Source organism: Hypanus sabinus, chromosome 6, assembly GCF_030144855.1.
Source record: "Hypanus sabinus isolate sHypSab1 chromosome 6, sHypSab1.hap1, whole genome shotgun sequence".
NCBI classification, from domain to species: domain Eukaryota; kingdom Metazoa; phylum Chordata; class Chondrichthyes; order Myliobatiformes; family Dasyatidae; genus Hypanus; species Hypanus sabinus.
This window is the reverse complement of record NC_082711.1, coordinates 112,966,596-112,980,233: the sequence shown is the minus strand read 5'-3', so window position 1 is coordinate 112,980,233 and position 13,638 is coordinate 112,966,596. Positions and strand designations below refer to the sequence as shown.

At 43.1% G+C, this 13,638-nt stretch overlaps 1 protein-coding gene across 1 annotated transcript; it reads left to right on the top strand.

The window, feature by feature from the left end:
- Nucleotides 1-3,585: 3,585 nt before the first annotated feature.
- On the top strand, nt 3,586-10,912 carry rpl10a (ribosomal protein L10a). Its single transcript, XM_059972757.1, has 6 exons — nt 3,586-3,665; nt 5,452-5,526; nt 8,874-8,954; nt 9,299-9,447; nt 10,002-10,174; nt 10,690-10,912. The coding sequence occupies exons 1-6, from the start codon at nt 3,661-3,663 to the stop codon at nt 10,858-10,860; spliced, it is 654 nt and encodes a 217-aa protein (XP_059828740.1). The 5' UTR covers nt 3,586-3,660; the 3' UTR covers nt 10,861-10,912.
- Nucleotides 10,913-13,638: the final 2,726 nt, after the last annotated feature.

Here is a 13,638-nt window from a genome sequence, read left to right as displayed (position 1 = left end):
AAAGAAAATCAAAACCATCAAAACCCCATAACAAAAAAAACAGTTGTTTAGTTAAAAAAAGAAAAAAATCCTGAAAATAGTCGTAAATTCAAACATATAATAGCCATCAACATTGCTGAACAAGGCGAAGATTGTGAAAGTAATTCCAAAAAGGTTCCCATAATGTGAAAGAATTTTGTCTAGGTACAGAAATAGAACACCTAATCTTCTCTAGATTTAAACATGACATAACATCAATCAACCAATGGGGACAAGTAGGCAGAGTGGCATCTTTCCATTTAAACAACAAAACTCTTCTGGCTAAAAGAGTAAATCATTTGGCTTAAGAGTAAAATCATTTCCTCCAACAATGCCAAACAAGGCAGTCAGAGGGTTGGGTTTAAAGTTTACTTTAAAAATTTCCAAGAAAGTTTGAAATACTTCTTTCCAAAATTTATCAAGCCACAGGCAGAACCAAAACATATGAATTAAAGAGGCCTCTTCGACATTAACCTTATTACAGTATGGGGAAAAATCTGAGTTAAAACAAAAGAGCTTATCTTTAGTCATATAGGCTCTATGAACCACTTTAAATTGCAAAAGAGAATGACGCGCACATAATTAAGATCATTCTAACTTCACCACAATTCCTCATGTTTAGCCTCATGAGAGTTCAAAATTAAATGCTAAATTCTGTTTTTTCGTTATCTGGCATTTGCTAGTCCACTTACATCAACACTCTCTGGCTACACAAGAGAACACTTAGCTGGTATTTCAGCTTTCTAAGATCAAAAGATTGTGGATTCAAGATCAGCTCCAGAGACCTGAGCATGTTCTGTACAGTACTAAAGGAATGTTGCACTATCAGAGGAGGCTTGAAAGCTTGAACGATTGAAAAATGAGACAGGTACAAAGCCAATTACTAGATAGATATGCTGCTCCCTCTTGTGTGTCCAAGCGGGCAAAGGGCATCATTAAGTGAAGACAAACCAGAATGACCAACTGTAACAGTCCCCAGAGGTGACAAAATTACTTTCTTTAAAGCAGTTAATTCAATGATACCAGGCAGACAGGGGCAGAGCCTCAAGTTTGTGCCCTAAACTATATTGAAAAAGTTGTGACATCCCCACTGAATCAGGAAGTACTACGATATTCAGAAAAACAGTGTCATCCCTTGGGAGCACAGAGACGAACAGCATAAGTGGCAGAAGTGGAACACCATCCACTTCACAAACTACTCACTTGTCTGCGCTGTAAACTGTCTCCAGCTCCATCTACAGGCCTGTTCGCAGATTGAACTCTTCATCCACCTCAAACCTGACAAAATTCAGATGGAACAAAGCCGTCCTCAATCCCAATAGACTGCCTAAGAAAATAAAGTTAAAAGGTTAGAAAAAATAAGCTGCGTTTTAACAAGTCTTCATGCTCTCAACAGCCTGTACACCCAGCCATAACAATCAATGAATACCTTGCACTTACGTTATCTCTGAATAGGTTTTTAGTTATGTCTTTGTGTAGTTCCATGTTTAATTTTGTTTGATAATGCCGCTGTTAAGCATCAAATGTTTTCTTCACTATTAAAAGCAAACCATAAGAGCTGCGAGAGAAGTATTAGAGCAAGATAGTTAACTAAAACAAAAGCAGGTTTAACAAGAGGAGGATTAAAGATAAGCAGTCACAGTGTGATGGGGTATTTTGGCAGAGTCATGGTGTACTGCTGGTGTTAGGATGGCAAGCTTGGTAATGATTTTTGAGACAAAGAAATCCCAGGAGCCTTATTAAATCAAACATTTAGTTGGCAGAGTGAAGTAGTTCCTAGAGGGAGTTTCTCACTGCCCTTTATATGGGGAAGTCCAAAGTTAAAAGATTCAAATTCTCCATATTAGCAGAGCTATAAGCACTGGGAAATTCAAGTTGATACTTACAGTGCCTATAAAAAGTATTCACCGCCCCCCTTGGAAGCTTTCATGTTTTATTGTTTTGACTCACAGTGGATTTAATTTGGCTTTTTTTACACTGGGCAACAGAAAAGACCTTTTCATGTTAAAGTGAAAACAGATCTCCAGAAAGTGATCTAAATTAATGACAAATATAAAACACAAAAAATTGATTGCACAAGTAGTCACCCCCTTCAAGCCAGTATTTAGTAGATGCACCTTTGGCAGCCTTGAGTCTGCATGGATAGATCTCCATCAGCTTTGCACATCTGGACACTGCAATTTTTCCCCATTCACCTTTACAAAACTGATCAAGCCCTGTCAGATTGCATGGGGTTCAGGGGTGAACAGTTCTTTTCAAGTCCAGCAAAATTTCTTAATTAGTTCGAGGTCTAGACTCTGACTTGGCCACTCCAGGACATTAACTTTGTTGTTTTTAAGCAATTCCTGTGTAGCTTTGGCTTTATACTTGGGGTCATTGTCTTGCATCAAGTTTTCCTCTGGGATTTCCCTGTATGTTGCTGCATTCATTTTATGGTCTACCTTCACAAGCCTCCCATGGCTGTCTGCAGTGAAGCATCCCCACAGTATGACACAGCCACACTATGCTTCACGGTAGGGATGATGTTTAGTTTAATGGTCAAAAGCTCAATTTTGGTTTCATCAGACCATGGAATCTTCTTCCAGCTGACTTCAGAGTCTCCCACATGCCTTCTGGCAAATTCTAGCAGAGATTACATGCGAGTTTTTTTTCCAACAAAGGCTTTCTCTTTGCCACTCTCCCATTAAGCTGCAACTGGAAAGCACCTGGGCAATAGTTGTTGTATGTGCAGTCTCTCCTGTCCCAGCCATTGAAGTCCGTATCTCCTCCAGAATTGTCATAGGTCTCTTCCTGTACAGTCCCTCAGTTTTTGAGGACAGCCTGCTCTGGGGAGATTCACAGCTGTGCCATATTCTTTCCATTTCTTTATTATCGACTTAACTGTACTGAAGGGATATTCAGTGACTTGGAAATTTTCAATAACATTTTCACGGAGTTGCTTGGAGTGTTCTTTTGTCTTCATGGTGTAGTTTTTGCCAGGATACTGACTCACCAGCAGTTGGACCTTCCAGATACAGGTGTATTTTTACTACAATCAATTGAAACACACTGACTGCACACAGGTGATCTCCATTTAACTAATTATATGACTTCTAAAACCAATTGGTTGCAACAGCGATGCTTTGGTGTGTCATATTAAAAGGGGTCAATACTTAACGCAATAAATTATTTTGTGTTTTGTGTTTGTAATTAATTCAGATCACTTTGTAGAGATCTGTTTTCACTTTGACGCAAAGGAGTCTTGTTCTGTGGATCAGTGACAAAAAGCCCAAATTAAATCCGCTGTGATTCTAAGTTGTACATAATAAAACATGAAAAAGTCCCGGGGGGGAGTTGAATACTTTCGTTAGGCACTGTGAGGTACACTAGGTGAAGTATAGTGGTGGTCTTGGAGAGAGGACTGGTGCCCGGGGTTCAACAGCCGACAAGCAGAGACCAACCGGCCGTGCACTCTGACAGGCTGCCAGCTCCGGGGTGAAGTGAAGGCAGGAGGCGCCGCCTTTGAAATGCCAAGGGCGGGAGCACTGAAGCGCTCGGAGACGCCCCTAGCAGTATCGCGAGATTCCGCGCCGGCGACGCGGCCTTAAAGAGCGTCACTTCCGCCTCGTCCCTCTCTTTCTCTGGAGGTGCCGACGAGACAGAATGAGGTGAGTATCCGTGTAGTACGGAAATCCAACCCCATCGGCCGCAATCCAACCCCCGAGCCGGCCCCCATCGGCAATCCGGTCTCATCGGCCGCAATCCGACCCCATCGGCAATCCGGTCTCATCGGCCGCAATCCAACCCCATCGGCCGCCGAGCCGGCCCCCATCCGCGGCAATCCAATCCCATCGGCCGCCGAACTGGTCTATCTGCCGCAATCCAACCCCCGAGCAGGCCCCCATCGGCAATCCGGTCCCATCGGCCACAATCCGGTCCCATCGGCCGCAATCCAACCCCATCGGCCGCCGAGCCGGCCCCCATCGGCAATCCAACCCCATCGGCAATCCGGTCCCATCGGCCGCAATCCAACCCCATCGGCCGCCGAGCCGGCCCCCATCCGCGGCAATCCAATCCCATCGGCCGCCGAACTGGTCTATCTGCCGCAATCCAACCCCCGAGCCGGCCCCCATCGGCAATCCGGTCCCATCGGCCACAATCCGGTCCCATCGGCCGCAATCCAACCCCATCGGCCGCCGAGCCGGCCCCCATCGGCAATCCAACCCCATCGGCAATCCGGTCCCATCGGCCGCAATCCAACCCCATCGGCCGCCGAGCCGGCCCCCATCCGCGGCAATCCAATCCCATCGGCCGCCGAACTGGTCTATCTGCCGCAAACCGGCCGCATCCACTGCCGAGCCGTGGGTGGGGGGGAGTGTGTGGCTGGGGGAAATGGAAGATGAAGAGTTCAGGTTGGGAATCTGGAGGAACATGGCGGTGCAGACGGAAGGACAAACACGGGGAAATCTGCAGATGTTGGAAATTCAAGCAACACACACAAAATGCTGGTGGAACACAGCAGGCCAGGCAGCATCTATAAGGAGAAGCACTGTCGACATTTCGGGCCAAGACCCTTCGTCAGGACTAACTGAAAGGAAAGACAGCAAATCTTTTTCAAATCTCTTATTATTTTTCCTTTCAGTTAGTCCTGACGAAGGGTCTCGGCCCAAAAAGTCGACAGTGCTTCTCCTTATAGAAGCTGCCTGGTTCTACCAGCATTTTGTGTGTGTTTTGTGGAAGGGAATTGACGGTTGGCATTTTATCTGGAGAGATGATGCATTTTGACCACTAAACGTTGACTTTCTTTCCCTCTGAATGTTGAGTTCCTCTAATACTCTAGACGAGCGGCTAATTCAGTGTGTTTACTGAACAGCAGAGGAGGCTGACTTCAAATACCACCTATGTTTGTATGATTCCTAACAACATTTGATCTCTTGATTTCAAGCACACTTGCCTCCTTTACTTGTAGGAAATCCTACAGCATGCAAGAGCATAGTGCCATTGGCCCACTGCAATTGTAACTATTCAATGCTTGCTAATTCATACTCCAGCCAACTTCTCACTCACTGACATACATCATGCCTCCCTACCACCATTGACTTCACCTCTCAAGATTGTCCCAGCTGTATCGTTGATGAGTTTGCCTGTAACCTTCAGTGAGCAGGAGTGAAGAGAGACCTGGTTGCAAAATAAAACTTGGCGGAATTTAGTGAGTTGACCAGCATCTGCATAGCCAAAGGTCTGAAGCAGAGTCTTGACCTAAAATGTTGACTATCCCTGTGACCCCATAGATGCTGCTTGACCTGCTGGGTTTCTCCAACAGTTTGTTTTTACACCTTCTGAAGTTCCTGTTAGCTTCCCCTCTGAAAATGTTCATAGGAAAGTAATGGAGCCCAAGAATATAGAACAAGCTTATTTTAACAATGGATGAATGACTTGGTGTTCTCCTTACAGTAGCAAAGTCTCACGTGATACCCTCTATGAAGCTGTCCGGGAGGTCCTTCAGGGATCCCAGCAGAAGCCGCGCAAGTAAGTTTGTCATAATGCACGCTTTTCATTTGTTTTGCATCGTAATTTGCTTTGGATATATAAAACTTCGTTATTAAAGTTGTTTCATTATTAAAGTTCAAAGATACATATATGGTCACCAAGTACAAACCTGGGATTCATTTTCTTGTGGGAAAGCTCAATAATTATAACAGAATCAATGGAAGACTACCCAACATCAAAAAGGAATGAAATAATTGTGAAGGGTCCATGAAAGTGAGTCCATAGGTCATGGGAACATTTCAGTGATGGGGCAAGTGGTTTGAGAGCATGATGTTTGAGGGGTAATAACTTCCTGAATCTGGTGACGTGAGTCCCACTGCTCCTGTACTAACTTCCTGATGCAGCACACTGATGGATGCTGCTTTTCTGTGACAACATTTCATATAGATGTGTTCAGTGGTTGGGTGGTCTTTACACATGATGGACTGGGACAACTCCACTACTTATAGGTTTTCCATTCAAGGGCAATGGTGTTGCCATACCAGGCTGTGATGCTGCACCCTGTCAATATAATCTCCAGAACACGTCTATAGAAAGTTGTAGATGTCATTACGAATTTTCACAATCTAAAGAAGTAGAGACGTTAGTGTGCTTTCTGTGCAATTATTATGCCAAGCAGCATTTAACTTGATGACAATTAAAGCTTGTGATTTAGCGTTGAAAAGCTGCTAAACTATTTTTTTGAAAAAACAAGGAGGCCCATTGAGTGCTGAAATCAGCAATCTTCAAGCATTCAGGGCCCCCTAATGCAGAGCTATAAAAGTTGTTGGTGGGAAGGTTGGTGAAGAGAACTAGGTAGTACAGGGCTTTGAGAAGGTGCAAACTTTCAAATTAATATTCAAAATTGCAGCCAGTGTTTGTAAAGCATTTTTTTGATTCAGGAGTAGGACGGTGTGAAACTGGTGAAGGTTTGGTTGCCTTCTGTTTTTCATGTGGCTCAGAAGCTCAGGTGTGAATTTGTTGAATGTCCTAGTCTGATTTGATCTTGTTGGGCCAGTAGCGTTTGAACATTCCTGTAAGCAAGGGTTAGGGTACTGGTATGGTAATAGAAGTGAGCATTTTGAATGCAAGCAAGGGAATAGGTAAGCTGAACAGTAGCAGAAGGATGTGGTTTGTTCTGCCGATGGTTGCTTGAGCTATGGTTATGTCAGAGGTGAAAGTTTGGTTTAGGAAGTTAACAGTTTGCAGTAGTGGGAATTGGTGGCCAGAAACCAGGTATTGCTTATTAGGAAGGTAGTAACTGTTAAGATGGGTTTGTGATTGTGTTTATGGGAGTACCCCGTCTAGTTTGTGGAGGAACGGTTGAGGATGGGGGCGTTATATTTCGATTTTAGGAGGTGAAATCTAAGTGCATGCTTGTTTCTTGCATCAAGGTTTTGCTGCTTAGTTTGCAGATTAGGAGGTTGGGGATGAAATCGAATATATGGGAGAATACCAATATGTAGACTTAAAGAAGCAGTTTCTGAGTTGAATCTTAGTGGACTGAGGTAACAACTTGGTGGGGGTAAACTGGTTTTGAGTAACGGATAGCATTTAAAATGACTATTCATAGCTTGCTGGGATAATGTGTGCCAACAGTAATTAAGTTTAGGGAGGAGGCATTGGGGAAAATGTGAATAGCTTTAAATTGTTAATGAACTGTGAACCATGGTTGAAGCTGATGTTTATGTTGTGTTTATATCAATATTAGTGTCCTGAATGTATCATCAATAATCTGCTCAGTAGATTTCAGTTGATTATTTTGTGGGTTAGGGTAGATATTTGTATGTGCTGTTATTTGGACTGTCAGATTTAAGGTCCTAGTTATGGATCTCTGCTCTTGTGCTAAACAGTGGTTAAAGTTGGAGGACTTAATGGGTTTTTCTTCCACATGCTAGTCTTGAATAACTAAGGAGTTCACTCAGTATTGTCTTGGATCCACATTACAGCAGGTGACCTTCAGTGGCGTATATTTATTTCCAGCCCACACTGAATACTGGGAACACACCTCTGGGGCTGAGGATGTGGGAGCTGGCAGGATAGGTAGTTTGAGGTGGTGTGTTCTCAGTAACATCCTCAATGCTTGAGCAGCAGTAGCTGGGATTTCTCAAAGTCTTGAGATTGTTGCACTTCTTGGAATATTTGAGCCGTCCACCTGGTAATCTCCCAGGACAAAACTTTTGCTGTAGTTTTTCAGCAGTTGAGAATGGCATTGATGTAGGTGCTGAGCATGGTTCAGTAATTGGCCCCAGTGCTGTAGATGTTGTCGTGGTTTCTTGAAATAACCAGGAGACGCTGAAGATTCTTGGAGAAATTTAAGCCTTTATTTGCAAACAAAAGCTGAGACAATTGATGAACGTGTCACTAATTGCCCACCAAGCCTAGTGCACAGTATTCTTTATAGTACTTACTTACCTCAGTTACATTAGCATACCCTCTTATCAACAGCACATTAGCTGTTCAGTATTCAGTATTTTTGTACAGTAGCTTATTTGTTCTAGTCTATTCCTTGGAGCACGTGTCCCCCTTCCCGGCCTTGACTGGTTTTCATACCATCACACCATTGCACGATCCTGTCTACCACCATTATCTCTACATGCTTACTTTCACTGTTAGCTCCATTCTTAAGGCACTGATGCCTTCCATAGTACAGAGGCAATACAGAGATTACATTCTGGCCAATAAGTTGGATACATAGTAAATAGCAAACATAAGGCTGGCCACACAGCAAACGATGCAACTTTATTCTCCAATAATGTCATCGTGGGAAAGATGATGCTGATGTTCATTTGTCTATTCTCCAACTGAGTTTGGAGGATTTTTCAGAGCCTGCACTGGTATTTTTCCAGTGCCATGAGACACCTACTCTAGCTGTCGTTGGCCGGCCGACAACACATTTTCTTTGAGCGTTTTTCATCGATTCTATCGTTTCTTTGTATTTACTGTGAATGCCTGCGAGAAAATGAATCCCAGGGTAGCATATGGTGATATATATGTACATTACTTTTTAAAAAATTTGTTTATTAAATTTTAGAAATTACAAAGAATAAATGTAATAGTAAAATAGTAAGAAAGGTAATATGTACATTACTGATAAGCATTCATCAGGTTTTGATTTTCATACCTTTTTCCTCAATCCAAGGTGGTGGTAAGACATTGGTCATGGTGAACTTCATCACTGTTTGCCGAGACTTGGGCTGGGGTCCATGTGTACAAGGGTCTTGCTCTGATCCTTTGTGTACTGCTTTGTCAATTACAGATCTTATAATTTAATATTTATACTGCTTTAAACTATTTGTCAGGTGTTTTTACTGGTTCTGCAAATCTGATGACTAATTTCATTTTAGGTTTCTGGAGACTGTGGAGCTGCAGATCAGTCTGAAGAACTATGACCCTCAGAAGGACAAGCGTTTCTCTGGCACTGTCAGGTTCGACTTCTTATTGCTTAACCCAGTTCTCAGTGCAGAAGTTGTGGAATAAGAATTCAATTGGTTTGTTCACAAATGCTATTGTCACACAGCTTCAACACTGATTAAACATGGGTAGTCCTGCCTGTAAAGGTTCGGACGGACCTTCACCCTGGGTCTTAAAATATGAGGGGAGGTAAGGGGAGGCAATATTGCCAATCCTACCGACCATTTGTAAGGAGTAAGTTGCTGGTGGATATGCCCGAGAAGCCAGCAGCAAGGGTAAGGCATTTACAGAGGCTTTCCTGGAATGCTGTACATTTTTTTGCATCTTCCTTGGTTTTTAACACTGTTATTGTTTCTAGGCTAAAGAGTGCCCCTCGGCCCAAGTTTTCCATATGTGTGCTTGGCGACCAGCAACATTGTGACGAGGCCAAGGCTGCTGATCTTCCTCACATGGATATCGAGGCCTTGAAGAAACTGAACAAAAACAAAAAGATGGTCAAGAAGCTTGGTAAGTTTGAGGGTTTTTATGCAGTGACACTTTAACAATACTTGAAACAGCTCCGGCCATCTTGTGAAATATAAGACGGCATTTGGCTCTTACTTACAACAGTGACTTCAATGTATTTTAGAGAAAATGAAAAGAGTAGAGCAGAGTTTAAACAATAAGTCGAGTGTTTTTGTCCAATCCATCTGAGCTTTTTAACCTCAGCTGCCTGACTATTCAGGAAGTTTGCATATTGAAAAGGTTGAACTGAGGAATGGGCTGGAAAATCAAATCAGTTCGAGCTCCTGATCTCAAAGGTCTAAAAAGGCCTCCTCTGTTCCAATCTATAGTCCGTAACGATGAGGATTAGATTAAACCAAGGGTTCCCAGCCTGTTCATGGATCCCAGGTTGAAAACCCCTGGATTAAACACAAATGATTAGCTCCAAATGTATAGAGGATGTGTGTGTTTGGGATCATCTACAGTGCTTGTGTTTGCAAACCATTGCCATTTCATCAGTTTTTGTGAGTTTCATGAAGTTAGTACCTCAAACTTTATATAAATTGATTTCTTTTCAGCAAAGAAGTATGATGCTTTCCTTGCCTCTGAGTCCCTTATCAAGCAGATTCCTCGTATTCTGGGACCAGGTCTGAACAAGGCTGGCAAATTTCCCTCCCTCCTCACTCACAATGAAAACATGATCACCAAAGTAGATGAAGTCAAGTCGACCATCAAGTTCCAGATGAAGAAGGTGGGTATAAACCTGCATTTGTCATGGGAGTCTGCAGGTCAGGGTTCAAGAGGAGTGTGTATTCAAATCTGCAGTTCTTGAGTTTAATTGTATTTGAATATTTCAACTGCACATCCATTGGTAGTCAGCCAAGCACAATATTTTGGTGAGAGGTTTCCAAATATAAATTAACTTGGGTACTCCATGTGGATTATGGAAATGGATCATTGGCATCAGTGCAGTTCAGTTGATGGAACCTTGTACTGGAGGAAGTAGTAATGCAAAGGATTAGTTCTGCTACTTCTGCATGTGCATATATTGGTAGTGAAGTCACAAACAGTTTCATCTTATTGGGTTAAAGTATTGACGCGACATATAGGGAAACGTTTGGAAGTTCATGGCATGGAATTTTAATAGTGTTTATTGCATTTTAACTATTTAAGTATTGTTAACTTGAATTCTCAGTTCTTAGCAATTAAATCTCAAATTAACCTTACCTCCTTTTCCCACCACCTCCATCCCTTTGCAATCCTCAGGTCCTGTGTTTGGCTGTTGCAGTGGGACATGTTAAGATGACTGAAGAGGAACTGGTGTACAACATTCACCTGGCTATCAACTTCCTGGTGTCACTCCTGAAGAAAAACTGGCAGAATGTGCGTGCCTTGTACATCAAGAGCAGTATGGGCCGGCCCCAGCGTCTATACTAAATGTTCTGTCAAATTTTTTTTAAAAATAAATACTTGGTAGCATTTCCCAGTCGATACAATCTACATTCATTTATCTGCCATGTTCTATGATGCGGATGATCATGGTCTCTCCATGATCATGATTGTTCGTAGCAGATTTTTCTACAGAAGTAATTTGCCTTCGGGGCAGTGTCTTTACAAGGCAGATGACCCCTGCCATTATCGGGACCCTTCAGAAATTGCCTGGTGTCATTGGTTGCACAGCCACATGTGAAAGGCATCAGCTACTCACATGACCATTCACCACCTGCTTCCATGGCTTCGTGTGACCCTGATCAGGAGGATAAGTAGATTCTACACCTTGCTGAAGGGTGACATCCTGTGGTAGAGGTGCATCTCTATCTGTCAATCTAGTTTTGGTTGAATTCCATCAGTTAGGGGCCACCGTAGAGTTGACCATGGATATTATGCCCTAACTATCAAGCCTGGGCAGTACGATATGGAGAGCAAGTTGTTGCCCGTGTAGCAAGCTCCCCCTCTCCATACATCTGATTGACCCAGAGGAATGGCAGAGACTGATTCGGTTTGGTAACAACCGTGTAACAGGAGTTGCCAGTCAGCATTGAATTCAATGTAGGACTGCCTTAAGAACTCCAGCTCTGGGATTTTCTCCCAGGGTTTACTCCCGAAGCCTTCCCAATGAGTGGTATAACCACTGCCAGCTGTGGCAGACAAGGCCAATCTACCGAAGCAACTGATTTTAAGGTAATCTTAAAATCTGCCTTTGCTCCTTCTGTCAGTAGAAACTGTTCTATCAGGCTTTGTAGCCAAGCCACACGTGAAGGCCAGGAGCTGGATTTGGTTGTCAGAGGCTATTTGAGGTGCATGTCATTGGGAGTATTTAATAGGTAGTGAGAGCTTGTCCCATTACTCCCTCCCTCCCCGCCACCTTCCAGCTAAAACAAGTGGTCATTTTGGCAGGAGGCAATGGTGTGAGTGGTCACCTCATTTGGGATGGACATTTCTCTTGCATTGAGCTGACTGGGTACCAGAGTGTCATTGCAACTATGACGGTAAAGCTAACCAGTAAAGACTTGCTGCCTCTCATTGGGGGTTAATTAATTGCCATGGTGTAGCTCAGGAGCAGATAAGTGGTCATGCACCTGTTAATGTTTGGTTGGTGATATTGTTGCAGCTAAAGAGATTCATTAGCTCTTTGTTCCCCCACACTTGACTGGCCATTTCCTGTTGGAGACTAGTTAAAATGCTTAAGTTGCAGTAGTAGTCCAGGGACTAAAACTAAACAATTCAATTACAAATCCGATTATTAAGCTGTTTTAGGAATTAATTTCTCATTAGTCAGCATGTAGCTACTAGACAAGTACCCAATGAACTATCTTGGTTTCCAAATGATTCATTAGTCTTGGATCAGAAGTAAGACTTATTCACTGGGCATGTAATATTCTGAATCATCAGCTATTTTTAAACAGCTGAATGAGCAGCTTGAGTGAAGTGGAACATCTGCTACATTAGAATTTGGACAACATTGAGATAATCATGCACATAAGCCATTCAATGTCTTTCTAGTATGAAGCAGTAACAGTCAAGACAGCTTATCCATTCTTTTAAGATGTGGTTGTTATAAGACAGGAGCAGAGCCAGGCCATTCAGCCCATCGAGTCTGTCACATACCCCGTGATGGGGTTAAGAACCAGCAGAAATGGAATACACCTTGGTATTAACATAAACTAATAGTGTTTATTAGTAAACTAAGCAATACAGTACTGTAAATGCAAATATATGAAACAGGTTAATGATATAGATATGGATATAGGTATATGTGGAAACGGATCAAAACTAGGGGTAAATGGATACAGTCTTATGATGAAGAGTTCAGTTCAGGTCGATGTAGTTTTGAGTATCGGAGAGAGTGGTGATGCTGTTGCCGTCGATCTTCCCATTGTCTTCCTGTTGTGGTCACCGACTATGACCATACCACGTATGACCGTTCTTCAGTGGTGGACCTGTCACCCAGGCAAGGGTGGACACACAGTTTCCCACCGGTCACACCTTTACACACTGTGAGCCACTGATCGATTTCACTGAATCGATCCTCCAAAAAACCCACCTTCACGTGGGTGCACAAAGCTTGTTCAGTGTCCCATGGTGTGTCTGCTTGTGTCTTCGCAGACCTTTTTATCTCCCCTTGCAGAGCACCGGCCGTCCATCAGGCTGGTCCTGCCTTGCTTTCAGCAAGAATCCTCACAAGCAGGCAAAGAAAGTGTCCTTGGAGCAAAGGTAAACAATCAGCGAAGAAGCCATAATATGAAATCATTGTCTCTCATCTGCAGAGGATGCCTTCCCCCCCCCCCCCCTTCTCTCAGCAGCATAATTCACAGGGGGTTCAACCCTGGATGCCATCTTAGCTTGGTTTGCTCATCAGCAGTCTATTCTGCCATTACATCATGGCTGATCCTGGATCCCACTCAACCCAATACATTTGCCTTGCCATATGCTTTGATGTTCTGACTGATCAGAAAGCTCAACTTCTGCCTTAAATATACTCATTTACTTGGCCTCCGCCACAGTCTGCAGCAGAGCATTCAGAGATTTGCTACCCTCTGATGGTGGTAATTCCTTACATCTGTTCTAAAAGGTTTCCCCTCAATTTTGAGGCTGTGCCTTCTAGTTCTGGATACCCCCACTATAGGAAGCATCCTCTCTACATCCATCCTTTCAACATTCAATAGTTTTCAATGAGATCCCCACGTATTCTAAATTCCAGAGAGTAATGGCCTG